The sequence below is a fragment of the Vollenhovia emeryi genome, unplaced genomic scaffold, assembly GCF_000949405.1.
Source record: "Vollenhovia emeryi isolate VEMERY1.0 unplaced genomic scaffold, V.emery_V1.0 DF939132.1, whole genome shotgun sequence".
Lineage (NCBI taxonomy): Eukaryota > Metazoa > Arthropoda > Insecta > Hymenoptera > Formicidae > Vollenhovia > Vollenhovia emeryi.
This window is the reverse complement of record NW_011967234.1, coordinates 1,603,315-1,619,363: the sequence shown is the minus strand read 5'-3', so window position 1 is coordinate 1,619,363 and position 16,049 is coordinate 1,603,315. Positions and strand designations below refer to the sequence as shown.

Here is a 16,049-nt window from a genome sequence, read left to right as displayed (position 1 = left end):
TTTTCTTTTAATAATGGGAAACTAAAAAGCAATTTACTGCGCATTGATTACGCTTTATATGGCCGAAAATATTGTCTGTATATACGAGTTACGTTTTGGTAGACCGATCGTTGCTTCGCGGCAAGACAGGCGTCCCCTAGGATACGCTTCCTCCCTCTCCTCCCGTCCCAGATCCCATAGGATCATTAATCAAATTCCCCTTTAGCCTCGCCTCCCCCTTTATCCCCGCCTTGACCGAAGGCTCGGCCGCCATTACTGTGCGGCTGCATGCACAACGCACTAATTAAAACCAGGAAATTAATGTTTTATTCCTTTACGCCTACTCCCCCCCCCCCCCTCTCTCTCTCTCTCTCTCTCTCAATGTGATGCATCGTGTGCCACATGGACAATTTCGTAATTCAAAAGACGGGGCTCGATCATTTAATCCGATTGAGACATATTCTAATTCATTCTAATACAGAAAAGTTGCTAGATTTTCTTATTTCAATATTGATAGGTAGAAATGCTACATATATATTTTTAAATGTAAACAGAATAAGAGAATTTAGTATCTGTTAAAACAATTATTACTGCGAAAAATAAAAATCGTAGCTATTTCAATAACGCTTGCGAAAAGAATTCTGCGTTTAGTTTGTATGATAAAGAATTTTATTATAAAAAGATAGTTCCTGGCGAAAAATTTTTTGTTAAGTTTAATTGTTTGTTTTATTGTTGCCAGTTCTTTAATATGCAACCTAAGCTTTAGCTTGTTTTATAATAAAAGTTTTGCTACGAGTTCCGTTTTGGGGGTTAGTCGAAGAAGTAATAAAAATAACAATTTTTCTTCACGTTCTTTTGACCAGTGATGCCTAGAGTTCGATAGGTGCATATCCATAGAATAGGATCATTAGTGGTCAGTACCTACCTCAAAGTGTCTAAAGTTACTCAGAAATATAAAGGAAATTGTATAATGGGTGTAAGACAAGATTAATTGTTTGCTGTGATTTTCTACCTTTGGGGACCTTTCGGGATGGCTTATTTACACCAAAGGGATAAAGAAAGTCTTTCGTGTTTTCTTTCTTGAGAAGAATATACTTGTGTCATAGCGGCGAGATCTATGAGATCAGAAGCATTACACTGACAATAGCTACGTCCAGAATACGCACCGCTCACACCGCCCAGTGAGCTTTCGCATCTAGTCGGTATATTCTCTTAGATCTAAAACCAACGGCACACGATACTATTTTTCCTACTGGATTGCTTACGAGAGCCAATCAGGACGTAGAGTTTTAGATCGGGTGACTTAAGACTAAAGCCAACGGCACACGATACTATTTTTATTAAAACTCTGCATCCTTATTGGTTCTCGTAAGCAATCCAGTAAGAAAAATTGCATCGTGTGCCGTTGGCTTAAAAATGTATACCGATCAGACACATGAGTTCATTGGCCGCTCAGTGAGTGGTGTGTTTTCTGAATGTAGGCATTGTGACGGTTTGTCAATTCCTTGGGGACGAAAGGGTAGCGTGAAAAATTGCATACAATATCTGGCTAACCTAACGGTAAAGATCATCAACGTTAAATCTCTCTATTGTCCATAATCGATTACACCATTCTGACAGATTGTTTGTCGGTGAATAGCCCGGTGATATTCCGGAAGGTTCGAAATACAAATGCCAGATTAGACAGAAGAAAGCCGTGGCATAAGCAATAATGAGATTAATAATATTCGTGAATCTTTTTTATATCGCTGAAAGGACTTAGCCTTTCATCCATTGATTCCATAGATCTACGAGACGCTCGTGAAGCAGTTATCTATATTTTTTACAATATTATTGATTTTTACAGTTTTATATTAAAACGCCTTTAATTTTATTTTTGCATACAGAAGATTTAAGTGTTAGTATTCTAAATCATCTTTTGCAAAACTTGAGATCTCTTACGTGGAAATTAGAACTTTTGAGTAAATAATTAATCGTTGATATCCACATTCTTTTTCTCAGTCATCGTAATAATCTAGCGTTGCAAGAAACTTAGCTGGAAATAGAGAAACGAGCGAGAAGTGGAAGAAACTGTCTGAGCCGCACAATTGAAAGATAAATAAAAACGCAACGCCGATGAGAGTCGCTCGAACGGTTTTAGGAGAGCCGTGAATTAGGACAAGTGCATCGACTCGCACGAAAACTAGAAAGTTGCGTGGTCATGTCTCGACGACGGTGGTTTTGCTCGAGGAAGAAAACGTCGTCAAGAATCGCAGATATAGACCATTGTGTCTCTCATTATCGCCAATGGCGATACTTTTTTTTTCTTCGCGATCGCTCCGAACCGTCGCGCGGTACGACAATTAGCCGAATATCACGAAAGAACGGATGCGTTCCCTGGGCATGCCTAATTATCCTCCTTTTGACAATTCATTTTGTTTTAATTGCAACCGACTTCCGAGGTAATACAATCAGCGTGAAACGGCTGCCAAGCTCTACTTATTGTTCGCCCGAAGTCGCGGGTAAAAAGTCGGACTTGATCCTTTTGGACTTGACGGGCTGCAATTATATTTACAGTTACGGAGAGTCGAACGTATCGATGCCCGGCTGTAATTACTCGATACGCGCGGCGATAGCCGCGAGCAGGGATTCGTCTCTTTTGCGGTGAGAATCGCGGAAATAACGGGAGCGTTGCACCTGTTATGGCCGCACACAAAAACAATCGCTTTTTCCGAGATAACTCGCGGAGATACGTTTGGCGCACGGTGTATCGGAGCGCCGTTTCGCCATCGCGGCCTCGCGAAACCTATCCGCGACACATCCGATTCAATCGGGGGGACGGGCGATGCTAGATAAACGGTGGCCGACCATTACGAGCCCACCTCATGTAATTACTGATCCTCAGATACATCTTCTGCCTTTACGTCGTCGTTTTGCGCCGGCGAGGTCTCACCAGGTGATTTTCTCTGATCGAATCTTCTCGCCGGCACCATTCATGGCCCCGGAATTTCGAGGTATCAGCCATTTTCGATCGGGTATATCCTATTCTTATAAATTACGCGATTACTGACACAGCGATTTCGCCAATTTCGAACTTATAGATCCGCGCGCCTGATAAGATAACCACGTTCTTTTAATCTAGCCAAGATACGTGACAACTATTCGCCTCGTATATCATCGGCTCGCCTTTCATTTCGAATACAAATTGAATATAAATTTTCGCCCGCCGAGGAGCCACAAAAGCCGGCCGTCGTCGAAGATCGTTTCGATCCGGACGGTCGCGCGGAGTCTTTTTTCGGCGCGGGCCCGGTCCGGCCCGCCGATGTAAATCGAGTAGAAATCGAGGGCGTCGATACCCGGGCCCGCGTGCGGCGAGAGGACGAGCGAGCGTGCGTGCACCGTGCATCGCAGCGCGGCGCTGCGCCGTATAAAACGTGGGCCGAGCGAGAGATACCTAACTCTTGACATCGCGCCGCGGAGCCCAGCTGTGGGCGCGGCGGATATCCCGCTGTGTCTCTCCAGCATGGCCGACGTCATACGCACACCCACGCCGTGTCTCTCCCTCTCCCCCTCCCTCTTTCTCTCTGCCTCCCACTGACCGCCGATCTCCCCTTTCTCGATTCTCGCCGCATCGAATTACACGGTCAGCGAAGTAATTTACAAAGCTACGCCCGCACGGAATCGTATCCGTTACATCCCCCCGCGGCGACCGCGGCGACCGCGGCCGCGGCCCGCGCGCAAATTCGCGATCGCCGATAACGATACCGAGAGATTAATGGCGCCGCGGTCCCTTTGTCTTTGGCCGGCCGGGGCACGTCGGCGAGCGCGGTCGCTGATTAATTAGGAGCGCGGGCGCAGTAATGGAGGATTGGATGTGGAGGGTGATATTTCGCGATCGAGAAAATCACGTCGCTACCTTCTCGCTTCGCGTTCGCGAACGCGTAAATTGCGGTTGTTGTATACACGCGTCAGCATTTATGTATTACGTATATTTGCAGACATTAGAGGCCGAATCGTTAAAAATATTTCGCCGAAGCTGAAATTGTTTTAAAGGTGATTTTACATAACTTTCAGTCAGAGGTTGCTCGTACGCAACGATTTTACGATGAGTTGAAAAGTTCCGGTACTGTCGAGGAATACATTATGTACTGTATTTTTAACGATCCTGCGAAAACGTCATGGTCTTCTCGCTGCATGTGCCTGGTCTCTCAAAATACATTAGCCCTTCGCCGAGGAAAGCCTCGAGGGAAAGGAAATATTTCGTCAAAGTTGATTTTGCATAACTTTCCGTACAAGTTGCTTGTATACAACGAGTTTACAATGAGTTCAAAACGCCCGGTACCGCCGAGAGATACACATTATGTGTGGTATTTTTAACGATCCCGCGGAAACGTCATGGTCCTCTCGCTGCATGTGCCTTGGTCTCTTGAGATACCTACATTATCCCTTCGTCGAGGGAAGCCTCGAGTGAAAGGAAATAGGAAAAACCATGTTGAATAATGAAGGGACTATTCCGGGGCATTAAACAGGCCGCGATCGAGTTGCTTGCGCTTGTCCAGCGCGAGAGAATCAAATCTAATCGCTTCCTGATTCAATTGTCTATTCAGGCATTACGCGAAGAGCCTCGTCCCATGTCCCTTCGCGTAACGTTTTTGACAAGAGTCGCGTTACGAGAGTCGCCGCTTCTTCCTCGTGGACGTACACACGTCGCACTTACGTGCTCGTCGTATGAATACAGCGTGGTGGTTTCCTGTCCTCTCGCCGATGCTTCGACAAGAATCGTGCCGTTTTAGCCCACGTGCAGGCTGCTGACGAGGCGAAAGCTATTGCTACAGTTTCAAGTATCGGCGTATCCGCGGTATGGTACCACGTGAGAACGCCCATGAAGCACCGTGTAACGAGCGCTGAATACAATAGGAATGCCTGGACCCTAAACACGCGTCCGCGAACAATAATTGACGCGGAAGTGCCGCGGAAAAGGCCTGCCGTTCGCCAGAGCTCGCATATGTCCCGCTACACACTTAATCCGTAAACATGGCGGTTCCAGCAAGCGTTACGCTTTGGCGCCGGTTTATCGGTAAACGGGGAAACAGCGAGCAAGAAATGCGAAAGGCAGTGTATCTTCAATAAAGCCGTGATTCCCGTTTATACTAAACTTGCAACTCAAACATTTTTAGGTTTTAGATATTACCTTAATGCTAACAGCAGGAAGAGTAAAAATCAGGAAGTTAACATTACATAATTAAGTATCATATGGTCTTTAATTGTTATATGGCACTTGTGTTTTCTACAAAAAAAAACTACTTTTTGTACGAAAGGGTCCATCATTTTTCCCACAAGAAGAAACACACCCTGGCCGCGCAATCGCTAAAAATATCGCAATCGACATTTTTCGAGAGCAACAATTTTCCCACGGTACTTATACAAACTGGCGCATAGATCGGATCTCCCTGCGAACATGTTAATCGTTTCATGTATGCGCCGCGAGTTCGGAGAGGGTTTTAGATTGGCGAGGAAAATCCGTAGATTGGTTAACGAGGCTCAAAGTACGAACTCGGCGAAATTGGCTCGATTAAAACCCACGGGGCAGCTGCCCCGAGGATTGTGCCCCGTCATGTGATTGGTCCCTTCTCCCGGGTCCTTTCTTCGATCTCCTCCATTTCGAGATGCATCGATACTCGACCATCATTAATCATGCACTTTTGTACACACTCGTCGATGGGACTCCCTGCGAGGGACATCCGAGACGCAACAAAAATGAATCTCGGAGATCGAGACTGGGCCTGAACGGCGATCGAGGCCAGATGTTATTAACTTATGTAAAATAAACACAAACGAAAGCGCCGCGCGCGCAGGGCACTCCGTTGTGGAAGCATCGGAACATTAATCGTGCGACTTTTCGAAGGATGGTAGCGGTATTATGATTACTTTCGCGCAACAATTTTATTTTAATTGTAAGCGCTAGTCGGGAGCGCGTCGTAAAATTAAATAACGCATCGGGCATGCGTGTTAATGAGACAAAATTGATTTTAAAATTGACTATCGTCACCCTCCTGCAAATGTCTCCGATCGTCTCCTCTTTTTAATCAAATGTACACCTGTTAAGAATTTCTCTTCTACGTACTTGACAAAAGTGTCGTATTAAAGTACGTGTCGGTAGACAAATAGAGACAATTATAGTGCTCTTTAATATAATTTCTGAATGAGTATCAAGGAATTAAGTATCAAAATGAGACAAAACTTCCACCCGTATAACTCGCGTGTATTCGATTTGCATTTAAAGTGAAACCCGCATGTATTCTCTTTCGTTCCTGCAAGATAGTGAAAAGAAAAAAGTATGTTACAATAGGTACATTTTGTTTTAAAGGACTATGCGTCAAATTAAATTGGCGTGAAATAATAAATTATTAGTGCATAATATCGATTATTGGAACTTCGCACTGAGAATGGAAGAACAAATTAAATTAGTATAATAATATCACGTCTATTCTCGATTTCAGGATATGGACCTGATTGAGGTTCTTTGGAAGCAGGATGTGGATCTGGGATTCACGCTGGTGGAACCGACCACGACGCCCACCAAAAAGCCGTCGACGTCTGAAAAAGAATCTGCGGACGAAATCGAGAAGCTGAAAGCTTTAGAAGCTATTAATGCCACTTATCGAAAGGTACGAAAAGGCTTTTATTTTCTTACTCTCTTCCCTCTCGATCGGTATCTCGCGCTATTCGAATTTTACGTTGTTCATTTTTCGAACTCGCACGATTGTACGGATTTCCAGTTGTTTCGAGCACCCAATCACAGCGTCTAACGAGCGATTGTCTCTCGAGAATGCGTCGCTTTCTGCTTTCACGCGTGTTAGAAGGAAGCGCGTTTGCTTCCTTGGACTCAATTTAAACGTTCGTTTCTCCATATGCCAACGGGCCCATTGATGTCTTCCTGTGTCCCCCGGACGATTATCGCAGATAGAAAGCTTCGGACGTGCACCTGTACGATAAAGAATGCCTCGCGACGTCGCGTCGCACGCTTTCCGTCCTGCCTCTCCGGTAATCATCGACCAATTGGATTGTGCGAATAGGAAGCGACATTCCCCGTGACGCGCTTCAGAAGAAAAAGACTTCCAGATTTGGCTTCCGGGTATTTATGTACGTGTTGGAAAACATTTCAGCATTATTATTCATATTTTTCGTCTTCTTTCTTGAGTGTAAATCAATTGTGTGATAATTGATTTGAATGTTATAAATTTGCATTGTGATTAATTAAAAGAAAGTATTTTCACCAGAATATTAGCTAATCGCGATGCGCTGAGAATGCAAATACCGACAAAATACTATGCCTAGATAGATTCGTATCGATTCGTAAAATAGATGATGATGCATCAAACAAACATGACACTACTAGCTCGATCAACAGTGGAATTCGGCGCACAGGGTGGTTATCTCCTTGTCATCTCTTCATCGTGCATTGCCGCATAAAGCTTATTCAGTGGACGCGCACCCGTCCTGAAACGTCAACATACCGCGAATCTTTCGCGAACTCTATTTTTTGTTTCGAGAAACAGTATTACTCTCTTATCCTGGTTCTTTAGCGCATGGGGTTTCTGCGCTCATAATCGCTCGTGGATGATCGATCTCGCTCGATCGGAGACACTAAGCCGCCCGAAACCGGCGGTCACGTTCGGTAGACCCAGAGAGAGAGAGATTAGGAATCATCCCACGCGTCCTCTCGGATATGATCTCGGCCGATATTCCAAGTCTTGCTCGTATCGATCATCGATCTTGTCTTCCTCGAGTTATACGCACATCCAAACCGAGGTAGCTTTGTCTTGCAATGTAACCATATTATATCAGTGACCTACAAAAAATGTATCTTCGTGCATGCAGCAGTTGCTTATTTTCACATGAAGATGCTGCAATTTCTTCCGTGGATTTCAATTTTTTGTTTCTTTGTACAAGAAGATCTATTGGCCAATATTTTGTTATTAACGACAGACATGAATTGCATCTGTTTTCATTACTATCGAGAAACGATAGCAACGGAACTGACTCTTTCCCCTATTTTCTCCACCTCCACCGAAGAGTCGATCAAGTCTCTACTAATAAAATACTGGAGTAATATGCAATTAAATTGAAAATAAGATGAACAGAATATTGTTTCGATATCTACATGTAGAATTCGATTATCATCCTCAAATCAGCTCATTTTAATTTTCTAACCACGAATGTAATCTGAAGCTATGAAAAATGCAGGCTCTTTAGCTGATTGGATCCCAGTTGATTCTCCTCGTGCAAGTAAGTTTTTCGGTACTGACGATTTTTCTTCGCTTGGCGTGTTTCGGTGGATGGACACGAGGCGCGTTTAAGTATCCGGCAGATTCGAGCCTACGAGATCTCATCCATACGATGGTCACCGACAATGACGCTGCATCGACGTTCTGGGCGGGTAGCCCATCAGACTTCTCGACGTTCTTCGTCTCCCTCTCTGTCTCATCCTCTCCTCGTCCGCTTCTTCGCTTCTCTCTTCTTCTCACGACCTTCGGTAGTCTCGTCGTTTCTTCTTCTTTCTTTATTTCTTTCCTGGCGTCGCTATGCGCCGCTTCGTCTCCACCGGCCTCTTCCTCCGCGAAGATCGCATTGTTCCAGCGGGTTCTATCTTTGTGAGGGCTCGCCGCCGCCTCGAGAGCCCAATAACACGGGGAAGACCCTCGATCCCGATCGAAAGCCGACACATCGATCCGAGACGCGATCCGCGAACAGCTGAGAACAAAGAGGAGTCCAGTCTCTCGCCTTCTCCCTCTCTATCTTGCACTGCGACAGATTATTGACAAGCATTGTTCCAACGTCTGGCCACAGAATTGTTTTAACTAAAGGCAGGCAATGATTCAAACTCGGCGTCGCGCTGTCAGAGGTGATAATGAGAAAATTTGACACTGTGCGTATCCTCTTGAATCGCATATTGTGTTCGTCCTTTTTCGATTTTCAAATTTATTTAATTCCGGCGGGTTTAAGTTTACTGGTACAACATTACTAGCGTATTTTTTCATTTTTTTTTATAGATATCAATATTTGAAATTGTATGTATTGAGTGAAATATTGCTTCATAAAGCTTACAACCATCGGCTTTAAGGTGAACAGTGCAATGAAAACACTATAAATGATCTTGCTATGTAGAATATTTGTCAACATGTCGCGCCATTCGATAACGGCCGCTAATGTCGCTAGGAAGAAGCTAGGCAAGTGAATTGCTGTAAAGCACGTTGCATGTTTCTGTTGTACAATTATCTCAAGCCGCCGTGACTGGCGAAAATTTTTAATCCAGAGCCAAGATTTAAATGATCGGTGCACGTCGCGGCGACAGGCTCCATTAGAGCGACTCCGTCTCGCTGCGAAACGGGAATGAATTATGGAGGCGTTTAGAGGAACGTCAATCTAGAAAGTAGGAAAGAGGAAGTTCGATCGAGCGATTCAGGATGGAAAGCATTCATCGCGAAGACAACAAATTTTTCCGTGCTTAGCAGACGTGGTCACGGTCCCCCTCGATTTCATGTCTGTTTATTTTCCGCACACGTCTGCGGCTTGTGTCTGTCTGTAAAAACATTATCGATATCAATTAAAAATGCAAGATCCGTCGATTACATTTAGAAATGCGACGGCAGAAAAAAAAGCATCGTATCGATGTTTCTGTATAAATACTCGTCTTGATATCTTGATCGACATTCGCTTTATACGTATGGAGATACTCTCGATACGTCGTCGCGCATCACTAGATCGCGCGTATCGTTGCGCGTTTCATCGGTCCGAGATGATTCGTAATTATTGGGCGAAGACGCCTGCAACAAACACGATGCAAAGCCCGATCAATTTCCGCTTACAGAACCGCCTTGCTCGGCTGGGTTGTTTCAACGCGGACGCGTATCGGCGCAGGATGAATCGCCGCGAGGCACCTAATTCCCGATCGTAGGAGATCGCTTTCTCGGGCTGTCGTGACTGACGTGAATTTTTAATTCACCGACGCGATTCAAATGAAGCGAGTTCTCCTAGGCGACGGGCTCCATTAGGGCGACTCCGTCTCGGTGCCAGGAGCTCCGAAGACGGTGGCTCGCCGGGCGGAACGCGGCGAGAAGAGGGGTCCGTGCGATGCAGAAGGAGGATCTCGACGAAAACAACAGATCCTCTCGCCCCGTCCTCCATCCTCGCCGAGTGTATTCATAAAACCATCAAAATGGCTAGCGTTCATTTGTTCCTGCGATGTATCCGTGAAGCCGGCAGGGTCTGGTAAAATGATAGATGTACGCAGCATCCCCCTCGGTACGAAGGGCGCCATCGACGGACCTATCGGAGCGGAAGAGAGAGACGGGGCCAAAAAGGACGAGGGAGAGCGAGAAAGGGGGAGAGGGAGGAGAAAGGGAGAAAGAACGATGTCGATCCACGAGGCGTTTCTTGTGGGGGAGAAGGAGAGACGGCGGATAAAGAGAGAGGGGACTCGCGAGCCAGAGAGATTGGAGCACTCTGGGAGGGGTATTCCGAGGGACGTATTGATGGTCCTGGAAATTGAAAACGCGCCCGGCCAGCCGAAGTGGGTTTGGCTTCCTTCTTTTGTCCCGATTGTTTCCGTTCCGGCTGGAATTTCGGAGCAAAATGGCGCTCGTGCGGTGATATCAATGATCTTATCGCGTTTTCAACATCTGACTTCCGGAGCTTTTTTTTGGCATCTTCTTACGAAGCGACTCTTTTTATTGGCAGCAGAATTATTAGAATTTTCTTTTTCTATTGCTACTACTTTTTCACGATTAACAAGATATTTCGTATACACGATTTTCCCGATGAAATTGTTTAAATATTTAATTATTGCCAGAGACAATTTTTTGAAACGTTAAAATTTGTATTCTTCAGAGTACTTTAGTCGTCACAAGTTGAGAATAAATCCAGAACGACGAGTCGCAAAATGTGAAACGTATCGCGAATTACATACGATTCGAGGCAGCGTGACTCGCGCCATATCTCCAGCGACCGCGATACCATATTGAATTCGTATTTACTCGCGGCGATCAAGGCTGATTTGAATTATGCTTTCTATCCGCGCTGGTCCTTGTAAGGCGGTTGATCGGGGCAGACAGTCGTAACAGTTCGTAAACGTTAATTGAGAGCTATGCCAGCCATGCAAGTCCGTATCGCTGACAGGACCTCCATTGTCGCATCGAGGGTTGCGTCGTCGAGCGGGACCGACGTTTCCTTCGAGAGTCGAAAGAGATGACGTTGTGGGCCCAAAATAAGGCACACGGCTATACACGTTCGTGACTCTTCAAAAATATTTTAGGACCGCCTTTAAGATGCAAGAACTTTTTAAGCTTACAAAGAATTTCTCAGGTTTTACTCAATCTTACACAGGATCCTTCCAGGCTTGTTAGATACTAGAGAAGTTAAGGGAAGAAATTGTCTGTGCGATAAGCTGTAATTTAATTCGAAAAAAAGTTTGCGAATCCATGACATTTCGAACATGGTGAAGCGTTCGTTTTTGTCTCGCGTGAGTTTGATTTTAGGACGCTAGGATAGATTGAATTTTGTATTCATAGCTCTGTAGAGCTCAGTGCAACGCACCACTCAACAACGATACATCATATCGTTGAATGAAAAAGTGACCGGAGCGTAGGCAGAGGGGGATGAAAGATTCGAGAGAGGATGGCAAGGGAGAGCGGCGAGGAGAGAAGGAGAGACGGAGAGGCGGATTTTGGCGGGCGGGAGAGAGATGGAGCCGGTGGTTGTGGATGGCCGCTATCAGGGACTCGCTATGATTAATGATCGAGTACAATACTGTTTTCATTAAACTCATTTCACTGCAGCTCGCATGTACCGCCGCGCTACGGGCGACCTATGGCCCGGGGCATACGCCCGCCCTTGGGCCCTTTTTCATGTCGGCGGTAGGGTCGGCTGGTCGCTTGATTATGACGTCTCTATAAGGCTCGACCTTGGCCGATTCGAATAGCGGCTCGAGTGAATTCGGCCATTGTTGCGCGAGCTTCATTTCAAATTCGTCAGCTCCACGGATTCGTAATCATCTTTGTTGAAATTACGTCTTGTGATCGAGCACCGGGTACCGATCACATCTCTCTTCGAGAGCCTCGCTTCGGACGAGAGCCGGGTCCTTCACCCCCTCCTTGACACCTCTCAGAGATGCGAGAACGTCGTTAATTACGGTCAGCGCTCATTACACCGCAGCGCTACTCTTTCAATCTAATTTTCTAGCTAATTTACTGGCTCCTCGTTACAGTTTATTAATTGATCAATTATAATTAATGCGCTAGATAAACTTTACTTTCGACGACGAGTCACGTTATTACAACATTTTTCGTCTCGCGAGATATTCTTACTTGTTACTTTTGCGCGTAACTTTATCTCCCCTGCGATTAATGATTACAAAGATATGATATATTCGTGATAAGATTTTTGTGTTCGATCGGACCTATCGTTATTTCTAGGATGATGACAAGGAGTCCGAGCCGCAGGAGGATGACCCATGGGCAGGACTTCCTTACACCGTAGACCTTGAAACTGGTAAGCTCACATTTGCGTTGTTCATCTTTCTCATTTTTATACGTAATACTTTGGTAAAACGGAAAGGGTTTCTATCTATCAAAGGCGACATTGAGCGAGCAAATTTATAATCGAAATCGGCGTTCTTTTACCTCGCCTGAATATTGATCGCAATTTTTATCTTGTTGAACGTTTATCGGAGATGATCAAAATCCCGTTTTCGGATACCAATTAAAGAGTCAGTCGGCGCACATGCTGTGCATGTTTTACGTTGGTCCGTGTGGCGGCAAGAACAGCTAAATACATCTGGCGCTCGGCTCTTTACGTCGGAAGCGTATCGAATTAACGCGGCAATTTGTAAGAGCCAATCCGAACATTCACTATAGTCCGAGCCTGCCGCACCTGGCCGCACCTTTGCGCGGCTAATTAGCATAAACACGCCGACCGAATGCACTTGGCTGGCCATTCCTTTGGAAACGCACCATATACCGTGAAATATCTCATCGCCATGTACCATGAAAAAAAAAACATAATTGAAGACGTACGGTCTTAAACGCGTCAAGTGCCAAATTATAAAGAGTTTAATTACATTGTAAAAATTGTCTGCGATCCTCAATAACGACGTTTAATCGAAAATGTTAGAGCGATTGAGCTGACTATTACAGTTTTCCGTAAATAGCAATTATAAAATGGTCGGAGGTTTATCTTATCGTAATTAAATAATTGATCCGCCTGAAAATAGAGGCCGCGACGCAAGAACAACAAGAGTTACCGCGTTCAAATGGAAAACGTACATCATATACATACCTACGAGTATAACAGTTGGAACGCATTAATAGACCGGGTTGCATCTCATTCCCTTTTTTTAATCGTTTCTTTGGCATTCTTGCCGCGCGCTTTCTGTCGCATAATAAAAAGGGAGGTAAGTACGTTAGCGGCGAGAAATGTTATGCGACACGAACTGCATGTGGGAGAATGTCGAGGACACTCGCGCGAATGTCGGGAGCGAGAGAGATGGAAGGAGACTGTAACGAGCGCGCATGCAACGCGCCGCGGCGTCTACCTGCATGCCAAGGTGCACTTTGTTCAGGTATATAACTACGGGTTTCCAGGCAGGCAGGCAGGCAGGCAGGCAGGTTCCAGTTCCGGAGGACTCGCTGGGGAGTGGCTTCAGGAACGCCCTCGCTACCTTCCTCCCTACCTCGCCTTTCCAACCCCACCAGTCTGTCCAGCCCTTCTGTCGGGCTCGGTTCCCCTTCTTTCCCCTTCTCTCTCTCTCTCTCTCTCTCTCTGCATTTAATTACTTTGCGCTCGACAGAATATACGCCTAGCTACGAGACACTCCGCGTCGAGCGTGCTATCAACGGTTGACGAAGGGTTCGCTTGTTAAATTCTCCTTAGAAATCCATACATCGATGTCCCGTTCGTACGTGACTTCGAGGACTATACAAAAATTGACAATTTTGGGAATACTTGAGACTGCCAGAGAAAAGTTTATTGAACGTTTCCTTTATGTAGAACTTGGAAGAATATCCGATATTAAATTTGTACGATATGTAACTTGTCCGCGTGTCGACACTAATATTGAAAAACCAATACCAGCGCAATAGAACGCTGTGATTTGAAGTATTCATTCGTTTACGATGACGGAATAAATTAATCGGACAGTGCGATAATAACTTTTTGAGCAGAGAATGGACCAAGAAGAGCAGCAGAGCTCATTACGCGGTTATCTCGTCGTCGATCAATCGAGATATTCGGCGCATGGCGTGTATGATTAATGAGTTACTAGACTAATACATAAGAAATTCTTCCATCATCCTTATTCCGTAGGGCTTGATGGGAGAAAATGGTGATCCGACATAGCATAAAGCAAGAGAGCTGCGTGACGCGTGCGCTAAAATAGCAATGGCGGGTTGATGACTAGAAATTAATAGTAAAGCAAAATTTAAAATAACCGACGCGAATCGTGATGCAGGTCGTAATGCTCATACATTTATGCGAAATCGGAAAAATTGTTTGCAGCTAATCTCCATTGCGGTTACGACATTAAGGCTATTATTACTATATTTTATATATATAGAAAATTATTTAAAATTATTTATGCGCTATTGCTTCTCCCTTGATAATTTGTATAATATTTATCCTAACTTTTGGTCTCTGTAACTTAATATTAAGCAATATTGTTTCAATATGAACTTAAGTTAGAGCTGATAATAAATTAAAGCTAAGAATATTTATTACTCAATGTTATAAAAAATTGTGGAAGGTATTGATCTTTGTCGCTAGCCTTTCTATAAAGAAATTGGCTTTGAATATAATGCAAAATTTATTTAAAAAAACTTTGTGCCGCAAGCTGCATTGGTATTTGCATGGAAAATCATTATATATTCACGAGACGAATTTCGTGCCAATCGCGATATCCGCGCGCGAGGTTGGTAGTTCGAAATGAAAAGAAAAGAGGAATAGATGAAAGGAGGCAGAGCATATACGTTTCCGCCGCAGAGCGCAAGGTGCTTGTACCAATTTGACGAAGCATGATGGATTGTACGGCGGCTCGTATGTAAAAAAATTACATCCACGGAATAAATTATCATCGCATTGTCCCGAGCGCGGGCGCATTAGAAACGCTTGGCATGTTACCGTCTACGTATCGTGAATGTGTCTCGATTAAATGTATATAGGATCGTATAATGCGTTTTACTCGCTCGGTTGTTACACAATTATCGAAAATACTCTCGCGCCACACGTGGTTCGGCCAAGGTGAAACGTATTTTGAACGTCGGGACTATTATCACAGGCATACAGATCTTAATAGCAGTGCTCGCGATCGGTGATCGACTGAAATGAGCGTAACTCGATCGGGTCCGCTCCGTGATACTTTTATATTTATTATTACAATACGTCTATACGAACGGAAAGATTCGAATAATCGCGTAGCCGACTATTAGCACCTTCGATACTGAATAACCTTTATCGAGATCGACGTTACGCCGGGAGATCGGTTTTCGTTACGCCTCATGAGATTCAAGTCGTGTAATGGGCGTTCAGCCTCGACAACTCCGCCTTCTTAGATATGCCCGCGACATTATCTGCGACTGCGGCTATACGACTCGAAGAGAATAAGCTATACGAGATTATCGCGCAGAAACTCTATGTAAAACCAAAACAATTTATTGATCAATCGCTAGATATTGAGTAATGTTGCGCAAAGAACGTTTAAAAGATGGAAAACTAATGTAGAGGGACGGAGTTTTTAACTGGCGAAAGATTTACGAAGGCTTTTTATATTTCTTTAAATAAATTTGCAATGGCATTGTTCATTTCCTATTAATATTACCACATTGACAAGCATGGTGTTATTTATAAAGTTGAATTTCTTTTACTTCAATAATTTGGTTATTAAATATATAAAGGATACCAACTAAATGTTTCTGCCGATTCTATGTTGAAAATGTGCTTCTTTATTACCTCTTAAGTTTATAAAAGAGTAGCGGATTGCTTCTAATACTTTGTTACGTAATTCTTTATTACTAATAACTTCTGTTATTTTGTTTTATTCT

The 16,049-nt window shown here is 44.4% G+C and overlaps 1 protein-coding gene across 3 annotated transcripts in view; it reads left to right on the top strand.

Annotated features, from left to right (window-relative positions):
- LOC105568021 (segmentation protein cap'n'collar-like) overlaps positions 1–16,049 on the top strand; it is a 73,682-nt gene that overhangs the window by 27,476 nt on the left and 30,157 nt on the right. For all 3 annotated transcript variants that reach the window (XM_012023369.1, XM_012023370.1, XM_012023371.1), the window contains exons 2-3: positions 6,459–6,626; positions 12,432–12,507. In XM_012023369.1, coding sequence (XP_011878759.1) covers positions 6,459–6,626; positions 12,432–12,507 — 244 coding nt within the window. The remainder of the gene's footprint in view (positions 1–6,458; positions 6,627–12,431; positions 12,508–16,049) is intronic.